The sequence below is a fragment of the Pygocentrus nattereri genome, chromosome 16 (assembly GCF_015220715.1).
Source record: "Pygocentrus nattereri isolate fPygNat1 chromosome 16, fPygNat1.pri, whole genome shotgun sequence".
Taxonomy (NCBI): domain Eukaryota; kingdom Metazoa; phylum Chordata; class Actinopteri; order Characiformes; family Serrasalmidae; genus Pygocentrus; species Pygocentrus nattereri.
In genome coordinates this window covers 10,197,745-10,216,642 of record NC_051226.1, presented here as the reverse complement: position 1 = coordinate 10,216,642, position 18,898 = coordinate 10,197,745, and the positions used below count along the sequence as shown (strand labels likewise).

The 18,898-nt window shown below is 40.4% G+C and overlaps 1 protein-coding gene across 5 annotated transcripts in view; it reads left to right on the top strand.

Annotated features, from left to right (window-relative positions):
- Positions 1-6,679: 6,679 nt before the first annotated feature.
- ehmt1b (euchromatic histone-lysine N-methyltransferase 1b) overlaps positions 6,680-18,898 on the top strand; it is a 44,966-nt gene continuing 32,747 nt past the window's right edge. The window contains exon 1 of one of the 5 annotated variants that reach the window (XM_037545870.1): positions 6,680-6,778. In XM_037545870.1, coding sequence (XP_037401767.1) covers positions 6,758-6,778 — 21 coding nt within the window. In that variant the 5' untranslated portion in view covers positions 6,680-6,757. Of the gene's footprint in view, positions 6,779-16,351; positions 16,448-17,715; positions 18,877-18,898 lie in introns of those variants that run through there. The other 4 variants (XM_037545869.1, XM_037545865.1, XM_017714750.2 and 1 more) reach the window with 4 other exon arrangements.

The following is an 18,898-nucleotide window of genomic DNA, read 5'->3' as shown; positions in this document are numbered from 1 at the left end:
GGGAGTTGCCAGAAGGAGGCCTTTACTGTCAAGCAACAATGAACTCAAGAGCTCAGTTTGCCAGACGTTACTGGAACTTTTGGGGAGACTGTTCTAAGATTAGGTGACACCAAAATAAAGCTTTTTTGGCAACACCAGAGGTGAGATAGTCATTCAGAAAAGTATGTCACCTGCACTATGAAGTATGACACTGGATCTGTGATGATATGGACTGTTTTTCTTCACGGTTTGGCACCATGTACTCCATCAAGTACCAGCAGATATTAAATTAAAACCTATCTCAACCAGAAAGCTTAAACTGCTCTGTAGCTCTTCCAGTAGGACAGTGATCCAAACCAAACCTCATGAACATGACACTATTTCACTGACTGTAGAATCAAGGTTTTGCCTTGGCCACACCAGTCCCCTGCCCTAAACTCCACAAAAAACTGGGATGAGCTGAAAAGGAGAGTCCACAAGCTTAGACACTGGAATCTGAAGGATCTACAATGGAAAAAAGTAATGAAAAAAGTTTTTTTCACAGCCCGTCATATTAATGTTTAGTAGAGGTGCTTGTATTTGCAGAGGGCAAAGTAAGTTCTATGTGAATGGGCAAAGCTAAACTTTATACCATCAGGGCTGAATGATTTGGGGAACATACTGTATCTAAGTGAAATTGTTCTGACTAACTTTGTGACTGCTATTTAAATTGTGATTCTTATCTAAAAAATAAGGTCCAGGCTTTTTATTTTGGCTAAGATGACCAAAATATCCACTTTTTCTGGCTTGAGGATTGGACACAGTGCTAGACTGCCAGTTAGTTATTTGGTAGTTACTGATTAGTCTAGCTGTTCAACAGGCAGTTCATAGACCTCATGTTATTTGATTAAAGGTCTCCATTTAAGACTCAGGACTGCATGGTTGTTAATGTAAGCTATAATTAAATTTGCAGCTCTTGAAATTAGATTTTTTTAAAAATTCCAATTTAAATAAAAAATGCTCAGTGTGAATATTGTGACATTGGGATTATTTTTAATAAAGCAAGGCCACAAATGAATATATTGAGGCCACAAGTTAAGTTTCTTGTGGCAAAGAGTTACTATTGAGTCCACAAGTTAAGTCTGTGGCCTCAGTACATTAATTTGTTGCCTCAATAAATTAGTTTGTGGCCATGAGAAACTTAACTTATGGCCTAAATACATTCATTTGTGGCCATGGCTTAAAAGTAATCACCACGTCACCTCAGGGGCTTCTTAGAAAAGTAAGGCATTTTTTGTTGTTAAAATTAATGAAGCATTTACAAATTATGACTTTGCAGTAAAACTCCACAGGAGTCCGTTCATTTTGGGCTCGTCCAGGAGCACCATCTACCATCTGACATACCCAGGAGACATTATTAAGTGGCAGCTCTACTCCCCACAGACTCTCTGCTATAATTCCTTTTCAAAACCTTTGGCTACTGTTTTCTTCCCTTAATAACAGCACCAATCCCATCGGGTAAGGATTACAGCTTCTCTTTAAGCTCCTATAAATTCTTCCAGAGCCAACTCTTCCATAAACTGGGTGCACATTCCCCCCAAAAGTTGTGGGTGCCTGTTTCAGCATTTCACTGACTATTTACAAAACTTTGAGAAAGCCCCACCTTCCTTAATTATGGTTGCTACGTTCTCCAAACTTCCGGGTCAGGCTACCTGGTAACACCAGTAAAACCTGTTTCGAAACCATGTTTACATTAACCACAACATGGAAATTGCTAATGCTAGAGCAATGCTATAAGATCTGTCCTCTTTTATATGAGGTCTGTCAGCAAACTTTAAAGACTGACTGGCATGTGTGTAAGTGCAGTACTAGCTCTGCAAGCACTGTGCAGTGCTGTTTAGCCTGACTGAATTATCAAGATTTTATCAGGTCAAGCTCAGAAAAGCTAATTTGTTAACTACGTGATCTTAGCACTGCTCTGTAACATTATTTATCATTAGACATAATTATAAAACAACTTGTAGAAAATGTAGGAACAGAGATAAACTTTACTTCACGTTAGTAGTTTAGTTAGTGACACTGAGCTTCTGAGTGAGGCCTTCCCTATAGTTTAATACAAAACCTGTTCAGCTATAGGAATAAAACAAAAACAGCAGCACCTTTATTAGGATAGCATGTGTCAGGCATTATACTTTCCCCAATTACACCTTGCCATCATTTCTTAGTCTAATTTACTTCCAGCGCTGCTCTTACTGTAGATTTGTTTTGAGGTTAAGTAAGTAAGTGATACTTTTTTAATCCCACAAACGGGGAAATTCCACTTCCGCATTTAATCCATCCGTGAAGTGAAACACCACATACACACTAGTGAATAGACACACACACTAGTGGGCAGTGAGCACACGTGCCCAGAGTGGTGGGCAGCCCTATCCACGGCGCCCGGGGAGCAATTGGGGGTTAGGTGTCTTGCACAAGGACACTTCAGTCATGCACTGTTGGCACTGGGGATTGAACTGGTAACCTTCCGGTCACAGGGCCAGTTCCCTAACCTCTAGTCTACGACTGCCCCACGACAGGTGTCCTGTCAAAGTTTTTTCTTTGTTTAACGGAGGAACATTTAAAGACGAATCTCATTTTATGAAAGGCCAATCACAATTTTACAATTTTACAGTTCACTAGAATTGAGAATTTAGCTGGTCAAACTGGCCCAAACCTCCATTAAGTGTTTTGAACCAGTCACCTGCAGACACCCTACCGTTGTCATCCTGGAAGATGGGATTGTCAATGTTGTGCACAAAGGTAGTGGAAGTGTGTGGAAGATCCACTCTTTTTTGTTCTTAATAAGGTTCTTACCTTTTTTCCCACAAAAGACGCTGTTCATTTGGTGGAGCAGTTTTCATTTTAAGAGAGGAACAAGCCAGATAAGGACTAAAAGATTTTCTCTGAGAATTACCTGCAAGACTTTGTAGGATCTCATGACATTTATTTTCTTATATTTGTTCTTGTGAAAGGTTCTAAGAAAAAGTCTATGTCAGATTCTTGGCGTGTTCTTAAACCACAGAATTGCACGTGGATACTGTTCTTAAGAGCAAACGCCCAATAAGAAAACACTGGTAAATATCAGAATGTTTGTGAAAACTGCACAAGTGGGTTTTAAGAAGAAAGTTAATGAATGAGGTCCAATGAGCTAAGCTAAAGATGGCTGTCTGATGTTTAATAGAATATAAATAATATTGTGCAGGTTGGGAGAACAGTTCACACACCTTATTGACTTTTGGTAGAAGTAAGTGATTTAACTTTATAATATTTTACATTTTCCCCTGTCTAATGTTAATGTTAATGTTGTTTTGTACAGAGTGCCATGTTGTAAATGGGCAGTTCAGAGTTCTTAGGTAGAAGCTAACAGACATGAATTACTTCCATGTTTGAGCAGTAATATCACTAATGCTAATATTTACTGTGGAAAAACATCAAAACACAGAGCCCTGCAGCAAGTTGACCCAGTTCACAGTTCTCTGGCTCATTTAGTAACACTACTAGTTTTTGTTCATAGCTAATGTCACTTCTTGTCTCCTGATCACAGACAGCTTCTTTACCTTCTACAGATCCATACCGCTCACCATCCTGACACCTTTCATGAAGAAATGCGTTAATTCCTTAATAAGTATGTAAAAGTGCTTGAGTCCTCTACAATCTCATTCTTACATGCTGCCACTGCTGTAATGTTTTCCCAATTATGGAAACTTCCACTGCGACGAATACGGCGTGGAAAAAAAGTCCACTGGATGTTTAATCGAGTATTTTTATTTAAGAGTGTATTGAAATGTGCTGGATTTTGTGACATCACAACATTTTTGCAGCTTAGTTTCCACATATAGACAAAATGGACTGGTACATTTTGAAATGAACATTGTCTGTATATTACATCAAAGAAAAACAGCAAGGAAATTCATTTTCCATCATATGGTCACATTCATGCTTCCTTTGAGTACATGATACTTTTTAGTCAGAGTGGCTTGGACGGGACTCCAAATTCGGAGCGTGACTTTTTCAGTTTCCTCTCAAACATGGATGCACATGCCTAACTTTGCACGCAGCAGCTTTCAGTCAAAATATACCATTAGGATTTTGTTCGTTCTTAAGCTTTTATCTCCTCCTCTGTAAAAGAGTCAGCGTTAAGCGAGAGGCAGTTGCTGTAATTACCTGAATTATTATTGTACACCGATTAAAACACCACAACGGGAGAATCCGTTTAAACAGACCTTGTGATTGAGAGGTAAGCAATGGATTATACTCTGTAATTACGGTCAACAGTGTTTGGATGGTCAATGTTGTGAGGCGTAGAGCTCAGCTTGCTGCGGGAGAAGGCCACCGAAAGATCAAGGCGACTGGTGGACAGGCAACACCTCCAGAGCTGCTGCTGTCTGCTGCTTTCCTCCTGTTGCCATAGAAACTGGGCCCCAATCCATCAGTGTCTCACAAGGACATGGACTCAGAGATATCTGCATGCACAGTATCCACACACACACAGCAGCCTGCCTGAGACTGGGGGAGGTGCTGGGAGGGGGGGTCTAACAGATCGCAGATGGACAGAAAGAAAGGAGGGAAAAAATGAGAGACAGGCTGGATGGAGGGAAAGATGGAGTGAGCTGCAGAGCTGTGATATGGTAATAAAGAGTGCTTCACAACCTGCTGAAAAAGAAATTCTCGATAGCTGCAATTTATGTATTAGTTAAAAAATAAATGAAATTCAACTAATATAAGAGAGTACAATAACCAAGTAATTAAGCAAGCATGCACAATAAATAAGCAATAAATAAACCACTACAGGATTACTTTCTGCTCAAAGAACTAATCGAGGCTGCTTTTAGAACTTTGCCTTCAAAACTCCTCAGCAGTATGTAAAAAGCAGCTTAAAATGTTCATTTCTACCCAGCTTTTCTCTCATTTTTAACTTTGTTGTATCATTTTACATTATTGTATGAGCTAACTGTCATAGTTATTACTAGAAACGCCTTGTTTTATTCACTTCATTATTCCTATTTTTATATAGTTTTCCTTCCTTGTTCAGTGCTCGTCTTTTCTGCTTTTGTCTTTGTAAAGCTCATTGAGGTGTGTTGAGGTGCATGAAAGGTGCAACGTGAATTTTATTTATTATATGAATGAATGAATGAATGAATGAATAAGCAAACACATCTGTCTTAAAGAGAAGTGAATGAAATGTATTAAAGGGGAACTCCATGAAAATGAAAAGTTTATCCTTTACTACAGATGTGTACTACAGCTGTTTTGTTCACTACAGCTGTTTACTCTTTACTACATTCCCACTCGCCTCCAACAATTGTCCCAGTAGTCTCCAGGGTAAGTAGGTTGGATCCTTGAGGGCAGGTGGTTTATTTTTCCCTTGCTATCTGACACGTGTACAAGGAGGCCTGGCAGCTGGCATTGCAGCTATCACATCTGCACTTTTTTGCTTCTTCATCAGTGGCTATGTTGTCAGTTTTTATTATCAGGATTTGTTTATGATGGTGGGGGAAAATTCCTAATGGCTCAATGACATCCTAACGTAAAGCATGCTGGGGATGGAAAGCTGCACTACAGACAGGGTTGAGATGTAATGGAATATAAGTATTGGGAACACGTATTCAGAGAACAGACATTATGTATCTGTATTCAGTCCAATTTACATTAGGCAGTATTAAGAATACACACACACACACACACATTTTCTAAGCTGCTTCTCCTTCAGGGTCATGAGGGTGTGCTGGAGCCAGCACAGTCATCGGGCGGAAGGCAGGATACACCCTGGATAGGTCGCCAGTCCATCGCAGGGCTATTAAGAATACAGTTAATATAAATTTTTAGAAAACTTACCCATGAATGTAAAACGTATATACCCTCTTTCAAAGAACAACTATTTTAAAACCAGCACACAGCACATAAAAGACTCAAACTGGTTTCTTAACAAACACTGAAGTTCATTCTAAAGTCTGAGTGGACTGATAAACCACTGTGATGAACCGGTTATTAAAGTGACCATTACTAAACGTTTTTGAGGGATGAATGGATTGAGTAGCGGACGTGTTCTTGAATGATTAGCTCGGCTCTGGCGTTATACTGGACATCTGCAGCGTTACATGCCCATCATTAAATGCAAATACACACTGCTGCTCATTTTAGAGTTAAATCTGCTAGATATTTTTTTGGGATATGGTGAACTGTTGGCTTAGGGTCTTGAAAGGGCAGTGGGATAATGGGAGCAGCAGTGGATGGAAACAGGCCATGAGAGCCAAAATGACAAAGATTTTGTCACTTTTGTATTCATTTCACTAATTAAATTTTTTCATGAAACATTATTATAAGAATTATATTAATAAAACTGCCAACCCGGAACAGTGTGAAATAAAAATGAAAGCATTTTTCCCCATTTATGTATTTTAAACGTATTATTTAGGGCAGTGTATTCCGTATTCAGCCATTAGTACTCTTTCCAAAGCATTTTGCCTAATCCTGATGACAGAAGACTGCACAACCCAGCAAATAACATTAAATGCTAATTGTAGGACGGAATGGCCCTTTAAACGCCCAAGTAAACCAGCAGTCAAGCGGGTCCTGCTTGGAAGCGAATATGATCAGGTAATGTAGTTAATAAACAAATGGATTCTGTGAAGCTTGATGGAAGCATCTAAAATGGAAGCATCACAGCAAAGGCTGATATCAGGATCACGAGCAGAATCCGAGCAGGTTGAGGAGCGGACTGAGTGACGTGTGGCGATAAGGGGCGGAGCACCGAGGAACCATGGCTTCAGTGGAAACTGAGGTAAGAGACACAAACGCTTTTACCTTCTAACTCTGCTCTTTCGCGCTGGGACCGCACGAACGACCTCGGACGTCAGCAGTGAAATGAAAGGCCACCTGACGTGTCGATGCCAAGCGGGCAAAGCCTTCGGGGGCTCTTATTTGACCTCTATCTGTGCGAGTTTTCAAACATCCCGCCTGACAGTCTCGCTGTGAACTCGCCGCTTTGTGTTTCTCATCGGCGAGTGAGCGGCTGAGGAAAATAACACAGGCGGCCCGCAGCCCGGGAACCTGAATACCACTCAGTCTTCCTCTAACGCGCATCGGACTACATGCGTTATGTTGTTTCCAGGGCCCCGTACCATCCGGCTTCAGATGCTAGGTTGCTACTTCCAGAACAATAACACACTTTCTTTAAATTTCTCTTCGCGTTTCAGCGACGAGCTCGGTTTGTTTCGGCAAGATTCGCTCAGCTGTTACAGCAGTGGCAACCTGGAGCGCTGTAAAAATGAAACGGTCTCTATTTCGAGCAGGAAGACTGTAGCTGGCTAGCTAATAGAGCGCGTTTAAATAGCTGTTCTTCTGTGAAGTTAACGCACTTAAACATGCTCAAGTTGTGGCTAAACAAAACACACATTTGGCCGGCTAACTGCAGACTTGAAAGGCTGGGCATACCTGCACAGTCTGTCTAATAACGTAATAGTTATGTGCTGCTGTCAGCACGAAGCTGAAGTCAGCTTCTTGTTAGAATTTTCCCGTTCCACCTTAAATGGTGTAGCAGCTCCACGTAAGATTAATTGGCTGCATGGAACTGCTGCACCATTTAAGGTGGAACGGGGAAATTCGAACAAGAAGCTGGCGTGTAGGAAGCCAACTTCAGCCTCGTGTTGTCAGGTGCCCACTCACTTTATCTTCCTGTGTTAACCCAAGACTTTTTTTTAAATCAGCCTACTAACCGTCCGCTGAACGTGACAAGCTGATGTGATCATGAGCGAGTGGATGAAGTACAAGTGCACAGATTCTGTATCTGTGCTCGCTTTCGGCGTTTTGTCTTATAACCGCGCTGTTTGGGCTTCTCTGTGCTCAAGTCCTGATTTGTGTGTAGATGACTGATTTTAGTTTGCAACATGTCGCCAACATCTATTTCAGTTCCATTCATATTTTACCACATATGTTATTTTCAAAGAAATGTCTTGTGAGTCGGGAAGAACCTGCAATGATTGGCCAGTAGGGGGCAGCTTACGCCCATAGTATTTCAGTACGTTCACGTTAACCTGCTTGTGGGCCAGTTGCCCAGATCTAGATGAAGCCTAGTCCTAGACTGGTGGTCTACCAGCTCTGGTCATGGAGAGCTACCCTCCTGCAGAATTTGGTTCAACCGGTATCCAATAAGGTGTCCTGCCTTTTACTTTTTATATATCTGATCCATCCAATCAGGGCCTTGGGAAAAGGCTGATTAGCTGGGTGAATTGTGGTTGGAACTAGACTTTGCAGAAAGGAAGCTTTTCATGATCAACCACTGTCCTAGGCTAAAACTATCTTGTGGTTTTAATTCACCAATGGGACAGCAATTTAGTCCAGGGATAGGCTTAATGACCTAAAATCTGGCCAGTGTCCAAATGTTTTGTAGCTTCTTTGTCAATGTTTCTTCTGAAATCAAGGGTATTAATAGGGAGTCTTGCTGCAGTTTTAGCTGCTGTTCTACTGAGAAGGCCTTACAGTACAGTGTTGGAACATTGCTGTGAAGTTGCATTGAGCCACAAGAGCACTGGATGATTAGTTGTGGATTGTAAACAGCACTTTGTGCTGGGGTTGCTTTATACTCCTCTTATCAACACTTGGCAATGGGCATGGTGACTTTAGGATTGTGGAAACTCTAGGGCTTCTCATTGTATTTATAGATTTTCTATGGAGATTATGCAAACCGTGTTAGTGATCGATATAGCAGCTGTCTGAATACTTTTGGAAATGTAATGAATCTGTGTGTCTGTCTTTAGTACTAAAAGCTGAAAAAAATCCATCTTGGGTCTTACATTGGGCTGTAACTGGATTGGAAACCAAACCTGGTAATAAACAAAGTTCAGTCAGGTCTCCTTGAGAGGCAAAATCACCAAACTGCACAAATGGAATAATTTAGACCTTTTTTGTTGTTTATTATGCAGCTAACTTCTGTTTCTTCTGCGGAACCTACATGGAAAAAATGGCAACAATTACAGCTGTGTTAATGCATGTTTGATGTCTAAGCTTTGATGTTAAGCCTAATCGGGAGAGTCAGTGGTAGGATTGCACAATATATTGTCTGTTAATCATTACTGCAGTGTTGGTCTTTGTAATGTTTTGCAATATCAGGGAATGCTGAAATATGGAAATAGGATTTCTAATAAATCACAATGTCTGTATGCACTGGGCAACTCAACTACCTTCTGCCACTGCAAATGCGTTTTGTAATGTAAGGCACAACATCTCAAAGCTGGTTCATCTACGTTCCCCAAGATCTATGAGTGCTACTCAATAAATAATAAAAAAAAAAATGAAAATGTGAAATTCAGATCGAAGTGACATTTGTGTGAATTGCAGTGGTTAGCAGGAAACGTATTTTACTGCATGTCATTGTAAACTGTTATGTTGCCATTTTGGGACCGTTGTTGCTCCATTTGAATGGTCTCTGGTAGCAGTATTTGTGCTAGATAGCCTTGCGCATACAGAGTCAGGCTTGGCATTGTCATATGTGCGTAAATGCAGGCCCTGAGGATGCCGTTCCTTGCTTTTTGAGCTATGATGACTGATTTTTGTCTGCAGCATATGGCGCTCATAAGCCTCACTGAGCATGCTCGGAAGCTCTCCTACTGGTGAGAGAGAGTACTGGGCTTAAAGCAGAAAAGTAAGGCTCACTGACTGTCAGAAAAGGCTGTAGCTTCAAAGGCCCTAATTTCATGACACACATTGCATTTTTGCAAGTCTGTTGGTAAGCAGGTCTTTGTAAAGCAGTTTTGGAGATGAGAAGCTCTGTAGGTGGAACAAATAAATAATTGTTAAACTAATGTTACTACAGTGCAGTCATGGTCAGCAGTGCAGTATGCAAAAATGTCTGGCGAGTGATTCATATCTTCTCAGCCGGTCAATCTCGTACCTTTTGCTGTGTTAAGTGCAGTGTACAACGACAGAACATGCTTCAAAGCCGTGCCAAGAACATTCCACCAAAGAGGAAGAGGTGCTTGCGTGTGAGATGCAAGCCTGACGATGGTCACCAAGCCTCCTCAGCTTGATGTCAAGAGAGCTTGGAACTAACTTGCAGTTTTGGCAAAATAAAAGATGGATTAATCAGTCTGAGCCCTGTCAATGGTCCGTAGGTGTAATGTAGTGGATGGCTATGATCTCGCTGGGGATTATAGGATTTTTATTTTATTTTATTTTTTTATTTTAAGGTGAGGACCCAGAAATGGGACCCAGTTCATGGCCCAATAAATACCTTCAATTTTAAGAGCTTCGTAGTTGCTCAGAGTATCTGTATATTTGTATATTACTTACATTATATACATATATTGTTCTGTATGTTTTAAATTATGCAGCATAATTTAATCATGAGGCTCATAATTTCACAACTACCAAATGCAGACCTGCAAACTTGTCAGCAGTGAGAAGTGGGACAAGTTCAGAGATCAACCCCTTGTACAGGGGGGCTTAGAACATTTAGCTTAGAAAATGTGTTATTCTAAATGAAAACGAAGCATTATGGTGCATTAATATAGGGAAACCGGTAATTGCAGGGAACCAGTCCTGGTCCTGGAGATTTACCATCCTGGAGGGTTGGGTACCCTAGAAAGGCAACAATTCAGTTCATTAAGGCAATTCAAGTCAACAAAAGTTCTACTTTCCAAGTATTTTGAAATATTTGTTTAAAATAGCCTATTACTTACCAAACTAATATCAGTGTGTATGAAGCTAAGCAAAATCTCTTTTTAAGATCCCTTTTTAGCAGTTATTATAAATAGCGGTCCTTCTAAAATCTCACTGTCATTAGTGCTTGGACCCCAATGATCGCCACTTGTGATCTAATTTGTGTAAGATGGATTAGCTCTCATAGGAAGTGCAGTTAACAGAAATCAACATGTTCTACATCAATTCCAGACAAAAATGAAGTGGAATATGACTGTCTTTATTGCAAACAATGATACATTACCAACAATAGCCTTTTTGGACCTACCACTCTAAAGCTATTGAAGAAAGATGGCGTATTTGTGAAAATGAAACCAACTGTGCAAGGAGCACCACTCCTGAAACTCATTCAATCTACACATTTCATGAATAACATTCACCATTCAAATCCAGGAATTTCACTGAAGGGTGATGAGTAGGTCAGTGATATGTAGATGTGGTGAGTGTTTGGGGGGGGGGCACTTAAGGGGTCAATCAGGTTTCTTCTGGGGCCAGTGCTTCTGTTGTCCTGACCCTAGATGTGCACCTGTAAAGTTTCCTTCTGCCCACAGATTAGGCTCCCTGGGAGTCTGTAGGAATGGTAGAATGTGCCAGATTCATACATTGCCAAATTTTTAAATGAATCGTGAAAAATTTGGAAAAGTAGTGTTACCCTCCAATCTCCCTTACTGACAACTTGGACAATAACTGTTTAAATGCAGACCAGTAGTTTAGTATTAAAACTAAACAGCACAGTTCAATTTTTCATGGCCCAACTGACGTCTAAGCAGTGTGTCAATATTAATCTATCAGTGATGTGACATTCAATACTGTATCGCCAATATGCATCCTAGATTCTTCTGTGGGTCTTGTCTTTGCTGTGTGTTGTGAATTGCTGTCAGTGATGAAGAGCTAGTCATCTAGCTTAACACTGTAACAATAGAAGAACCCTTTTGGGTGCCATATAGGACCATATACAACACATTCTCCATCAGTATGAAGAACCGTTTTGTCTTGCAAGGTAACATGAAATACTTCTATGTAGAAGTCATGGTACTAAAGAGAACCATGCCCTTTACTGAAGAATCCTTGAAGAACCATCTTTTCTAAGAGCGCAGGGTCGTACATTCAAACAAATTGTGAAATTTGAGTATTTGTAAGAATTCATAAACAGGTATCTGGTTAACTTTGGACAAGGGGGAAAAAAAGCCGATTTTGACTAAAATCAACAGAACTCTGTGTTAAGTTTTGTAACTTTATATATACTTTTTCTTTCACATTCAAATATGTTATTGGTTTGTGTATTTTCTCCAACGTTTAGTAATGAAACGCAGCAGTATTTGGATACTGGTGCCTCAAATCGTTAAGAGTACCCGTGCACATCCGTAGCTTGAACGTGACTCCTGTGCTTTGTTAAAGAGCTTGACTTTTCTGTGTTTTCCACAAGTGTGTATATATAAGGTTCAGATGTCTTGACCATCAGGTCTGTATGTGTTACCGCTTGTAATCAATCAAATCAAATCAAGTTTGTCAAAATATTTGAGCATAGCTATTCGTCTAACTCTTCAGAAGAGGGCATGCAAGCGAATTTGTCATGGCCATGGCTAGCCTAGCCAACATGATTTTACTGCTGCAGTAGGACAGCAAGTTGAGGTAGAGCCTATGTGCTGTCTGTCAGAAACCATTAGTAAACTGCATATGGCAAGTGGTGTGCAGAAGTGACAGTTACTGCTTCTGGCCTAAATTGGACAAACCCATGGACCGCTTATTTGCACGAGTTTAACATGCGTGATGAAGTAGCACTGTCCTTGTTTTTTTTTTTTTGTCTGTTTTTTTTCCCTCACACATCATTTGGTCTTAACTTATGCGTGTCCCACTCATTTCTATCCAGTTGTGTCTTGAAGGTGATGAATGACCAGCAATACAATGTGGGTGGTTCACTTTTATATGTGAATAATGTGGCTTGTAAACGTGTTCACTCACATATTCACTATCTCTGTCATGTATATCAGACTTATTGTCCACAAGAGCTACTGTCCCTTTAAGTAGCTGTTGTGTGCATCATTGAAAAGGAAGAAACGGGCATGAACCCACACCAGTTGGATGCACATACAGTATATTTGCAATCACAGACTGTGTTTCTATGAAGTAAATGGCCCCAAAAAACATACATAGTCATGCAAACACGGAGCACATTTGTAAACCTTAAGTGGAAATGCCTACCAGTGACTGTACATGCATTAGTGTGTTCGCAATTACAAAAATGATTAGCAATTGCAATGTTAGACCAGTGAAAATAACAATTAAAATTTCCAAGTGATCCATGAGTAATACATTGGCTATAATATATTTTGCTCCCCTATTAATAAATGATTGTATTAGAAAAGACAAATTTGTTGCATCATTTTCATTTGTTATTTCTTTCAAGTCTTTGGATGTGAAGGTTCGAACAACCCCGAGCAGGTTGCATGTTTTGTTTATTTTCTAGGTGAGAATAAGTTAAGACATCGTCTACAGGAAACGCACTTTTACATGGTATTTTTCTGCAGATTTATTTGCTGACTTTAAAATATTGGGAAAAAAATAAAACTTTGTCATTGGCCACATTTTATTTTTGTTTTTGTTAAATTCAACAAATAAACAGTAATTGTGCATTAAAACATGCAGAAGTGTGTTCTCTGTAGAGAATGTTATTCTCTTTTAGAAAATTGACAAAATGTGATTTAAGGAGGGGTGTCAACTTTTGCTTTTAATATGTTGATTTTGTAACCTATTGGGAATCACAACAGCTTTTTATCATGATAGTTTAGCAACTTCCAGAAGTCTGGGAAAAATAATTTCAAAAATAATTTATTACTTTTTATAGCAGTTATACACATTTACGGTATTTCTGATAAAAGCATGATGCCGTTCCACAATTTCTTAATAGTAGCAAAGATTTGAACTCTGAGCAATTACTTTTACATTAGATGGTGGTGTGTGCCTTCTTGTGCGCTTAGTTGGGGACAGAGAAGTTATCTAGCTGTTCACTTAGCACAAATCAGTGTGACAGTTTGTTAGCTAGCTATTCTATCATAACAATTAAAAATATGAGAAAAAAATTCATAATTGTGAAGAAAGAGTCTCAGAACTGGAGATGAACCGTTCAGTGTTTGGCCACTGATCGCCTTTCAGCGTGATCGGCCTAGGGCGGGGCTGAATTCCATATTTAAAGGCACAGTAAGCGATTCTGGAGAACGATTGTTGATATTTGAACTCCACGGCAAAACAAATGCACCCCTCCTTTCAGATCTTTATGGCCATAAAACCCTTTGCAAACATCACATGGATAAATACCATCATGTAACAATAGAGCGAATGATAACACAGCAAGTAATGTAGCTAATGTTAGCTAGGTTGTGCGTTGGTGAACTGCTACAGCAAAACTAACCAGCTGGGATTAGCCATCAAAACATTATACAACAGTTCTGGCCATACAAGCTGATTGGTTCTAACCGTGCTGATATTTTGCCATAACATCACAGGTTTTTCACAAACGCCGTCACTTTGCTAAGACGCTGTAGCTAAGCAACAACTTTATTAGGAGACGCTCAAGCTACTTCAGCATTTTTACGTATTACTTTGCCACAAATAGAAGATCATGTTTGACCGACAACCGATTTGGTCAGACTTTGAAGATGAGACTACACTAAATTCTGAAACTGTCATCACCACTGAGCAGTTTTTTTATTTGGTAGCTGTGACAGAAGAAAACCTAAACAACCTGGAATTAGCCAGACATGAACTGAATACCATTCGCCAAATGTGTAGTCTGATGTTCAGAGTCTGACCAAATCAGAGACTGAGCCGTGAATTTGCCACAGTAAAAAACAAAGCTGCTCAGTGGTACTGAACGTTTCTCAGTTGAATGTAAGAAACTGGAGAACGAACTGACAGCTGTGCAGTGAATGAGCGGAGCTCGCTACTGTGACGTAGCAACAAGCTGCTTGTTAAGGAACTGTAATTTGGTGGAAGGCAGTGCTAACACCTTTCGGCTTGTGCCTGAGACCAAATCACAGCCGTAATGTTATTTCGCAATGACTCGATCCCTGTCATGTTCTTTTGCTTAATTATCAAAAAGGACAAAATAACACTGACCTGTCGGTTCTGCGAAACAGCAAAACCAGGTTAATGCTACCAATCTGTCAAGCAGAAATAGAGCAACCTTCTCATCCCTTTTCATGCCTTTTAACTCTTAATGTAGCTGAAGTCAGCTACTTTTTCACCAGCTTCTTGTTTGAATTTTCCCGTTACACCTTAAATCGTGCAGCAGTTGGATTCTGACACCTCAAGCTAGCATAACCATTGAAATACCTAGAGCCTATGTAACCAGTGCAGCTAACAGGACAAAAAAAAAGCTGACATACAATTTATTTTGTTATTTATTTAATTTCTCAATCCACCTTAAAAGGTGTAGCAGTTACATTCTAGTCAGTCAAAATATGGCTCATATGTTTTACCTAACTGATTAGCTCTTAGAATCGGCTAGGAGAAATATTGGCCAATTGCATGTTTTGGTTGACTGATTGTCTGATACCAATACATAGGCAAACGATCCTGCTATCTTTACTTAGATCAATGTCACTGTGGCAGAAACGGTTATGCCTTATCTGCAGCAACTAGTGTCTACATGTGTGTTAGTGTGCGCACAAGCACAAATCGGGTGCCAAGAAATTGAATGTAAATATTGACAAATTCCAATGTTGAACTGATTGCTATTTTTATGTTATGATGATCAGTGACTAATATATTGTCTACGTCTTATCCCATACTTGACAGCGGTTACAAAAAATTCTACCGCCTTATTGTCAAATATGCGGTCAACGTAATGAAAATTACTGCTGCATCATTTGAATGTCTTTGCAATTGAAGAGACAAAAACTAGGCCAGTTCCTTTGTGCTTTCGTAGACTGGTTTGGACAGACTTGGACCGTAATGAGATGGGAGATTTAGTGATAACAGTTAACAGGAATTTGTGAATGTTTTTCCAGAAAGTGAAATTCCTCTTTACTGAATTCTCTTTTACCGATTTCCACTGGACTGAGCGTCTTGGGAGGGATAAACAGCACATTTGAATACTGAGAAATGTTTTAAGACTACTTCCCCTTTTAGAAAGCCTTTTTCCATCACTGCAACAGCAGTTATTGAAGGGGAACTGGCATACAGAGAATATTAAAAACTCACTTGCTTCATTATATGTCCCCGTCCACATAGCCTTTTAGTTTAGTGTAGAGCTTGTTTTGAAAACGCCTGATTATTTTTGAGAAAGACTGCTTTGATTTTGTAAGATTGCCTAGAAAAGTGGTTATAAGCCAGCACTGATCATTTTTCTACTACCCCAGTCATAAACACAGTTCAGAAGCTAGTATTATTGTGCTGGGATTGCTTTCATTTTAGTCATGGAAAAAACTCAACAAATGATTTGTATTTCATTTTTTTCCCCATGAACAAAATCCTAGACGAAAATCTGCAAGGAAACTGTTGTTCCTTATATCCACACACCATTCCATGAAATGGCTGCAGTGTTGTTTTTTTCCTGCTCTTCTTTCTTCGTGAAGAACAGCAGAGCTCCAACTGAGCATGCCCAGTGAGCGCCATGTCAATGCTTTCTACAGAGTTGATCATGTGACCCTGAGCAGGGACGGTGCTTGTGTGGAAAGCTAGACGTTAGTCAGTGGAGCTTTACTCTCGCCCTCTTCCTCCTCCCCCATCAATGGAGACCCACAGCTTAAGTCAGGTACTGCCATGTTGCTGGAGGGCTCAGCCTCAAACAAGGCAGGATTATTTGCTTCTCCATTTTTCTGCCTTTCTTTTGGGAAAGGCATTGTCATAAATATGTCTGGTGTTTCAGAGACTGTTTACTTGATTTCTGAAAACAGGCCAAGGTCTATCCTAGGTGTGCGTTTCATATTGAAAAGGTTAACATTTTTCATTTTCTGTCATTCTGGATCTCTTTAATTACAGGTGATTTGATTGATCCATCGGCTGACTTCAGTTGCTTGTCCACTCTTGGTGCAGAAGCTGATGAGAAGGCCTTCCTGGCAGTTGTTGGACAGAGGCTCTGTGCTGGCTCTTCATGAAAGCTGGTCTTGTTGCTTCCTAGGCCCTGTCAGGCTGGGGACCAGGGGTTTTCATAGAGGACTTTCTGTTGGGTACAGAGGCACTATGATGAGCAAATGGCTCCTGAGATTTTACCGGCAATAGCTGCATGTTTTCTGTAGGTAGTGAGAAGAAAAAGGTGGCTTTTCCTTGAACGTTGTTTCTTTTTTGCCAGGCATTTAAATCTTTGTGTGAACCAAAAGACAGGGTTATTCCTCATATTGCACAACTTACCAAAATAAGTGGTTTGAGATTTTCAAGTAATGTCTCAAAGCTGAGACAATGCCTTGTGTTGATTGGGGGGGGGGTGTCTCTAAACATAGCTTGTTGGTTGTTTACACAGTGGTGATAAATGGCTGGATAAAGACTATCCTGAAAGATTACAGTATGCTACTCTCTTAATATCACGCTAGATTATTAACTTGGTGCTGACAGATCGCACCCTGCTTTAATCAGGACCGAAAAACATTCTGTTCTTGCTAAAGCTCAGTCTGCTTCCTTCATTTTTTATACTCAGTAGGGATCTTGGATCACTCTTCACTTCACTGGAAGCTCTTTTGCCTCCTTTGTTTGCAAGGAGAGATCTGGTTTCATTTTCTGAAATTATGTGTTTAACGCATCCCGTGGACATTTCACTGTGGTTCCTGTAAGGGAAATGACTCTGGCCTGTTGTGGCTGTGCAGAAGAGCACATGGCTTGAGCATACTGATCGTAATGCCTGCTCTCTTTCCCTTCTTTATGTGCGCTCTTCACTGCTCTTTCCCTCTCTCACTGTCTGACTCTCTTCCTCTCTCCTTGTCTCCCTGTAAAACCAGTCTAGCACAAAGAGCTTGCAGCCAAAATGGAAGAAACCGCTTCTGCTGTTCTGTTTGGAGAAACATGATTTTAGTTAGATGTTCTAATTGAGGAAAGCCAGACCTCATGAGGACCTTTCATGAGTCGGAAGAGGATTCAAAATGGCTAACAGGAACTCTGCTGAGCATGCTCCATTGGTTAGCTTAGTCATCTAGCAGAGCCTCATGTCAGCTGTACAGGCTTGAGCAGAATGATGCATTGTGACATTGTGTTCTGTAGCCCAGGCGTCTTTGCTCTGAGCTCTGAAAATATGAGGAAATACTGGAATCTGTGGAGAAGGCATGCATGTTGCCCCTGTAAAATGGCAGTGTATTGTGAGAAATTGCCCTGCCTCTAGTTCTTGGTGTTTCTTAATTGGTAATGGCTATTTAATCCTGTCGTAATCTTTGAAAGACGGTTAATTTGGGAAGTTTGGAAGACAGTACTTCCGTAAACCGGTGAGAATATTGATGCAAAGTAACAGCTTCTACCCAGATTGCCTTGTAGCAGAAGCGTACTTTTTCCTTTCACTTGAGCATTAAGCCACTTAAGCCTACTTTGAATAATAGCCTGAGTTTTTGTTGGTTAACGACTGATCGGTTAGGCAAGAATTTACACTTTCAGTTTAACACATTTGTAGCAATCGATTCCTTACAGAAAATAGAGTATGTGTTCTTCATCTGCTAATAATGGCTGGCCAGAGATCCAAAATGATTCCTAGATGCAAAAGGCTTGGACTTGTCCCCCCCCTTTTCTGTACCTCAAAGGTTTCATTGTAAACATTGTACCATTTTGTTGGGGCTGGTTTGTCTTGGCCTTCTCTCTTTGTGACAGTCCTGCCCTTCTCGGGCTCAGAGCAGATAAAGACCTCTGATGTAGATGTGAGGAGATTAAGGATAGCTCACACTCTTCGTCCTGCTTGCTGTTGTGGCTAAACGGCCCTCTGCCTGATGCTCTTTTTGGCCTCCTTGTACCTTTTCTTATTTATTTTCTGTTTTTTTGAGATGGCTTCTTGCTTTCATTGGTGCCCTCTTTTAAGAAGAAGGAAACATTTGAAATTTGAACTGACTGAGCATGCTCTGTTTGAGCTTTAGCAAAGCCGACCAACAGAGGGAGCTGCTAGGTCACGTGACCAAGCCGGGTGAACGTCTGCATGCAGGAGGAGGAAAAAGAAGAACAATCTGCTCGAAGCTCTCTCGCTCTCCCTCAATGGAGGCCATCGGGAGAAAGCAGGTATGATGCTGCTAGAAGAGTA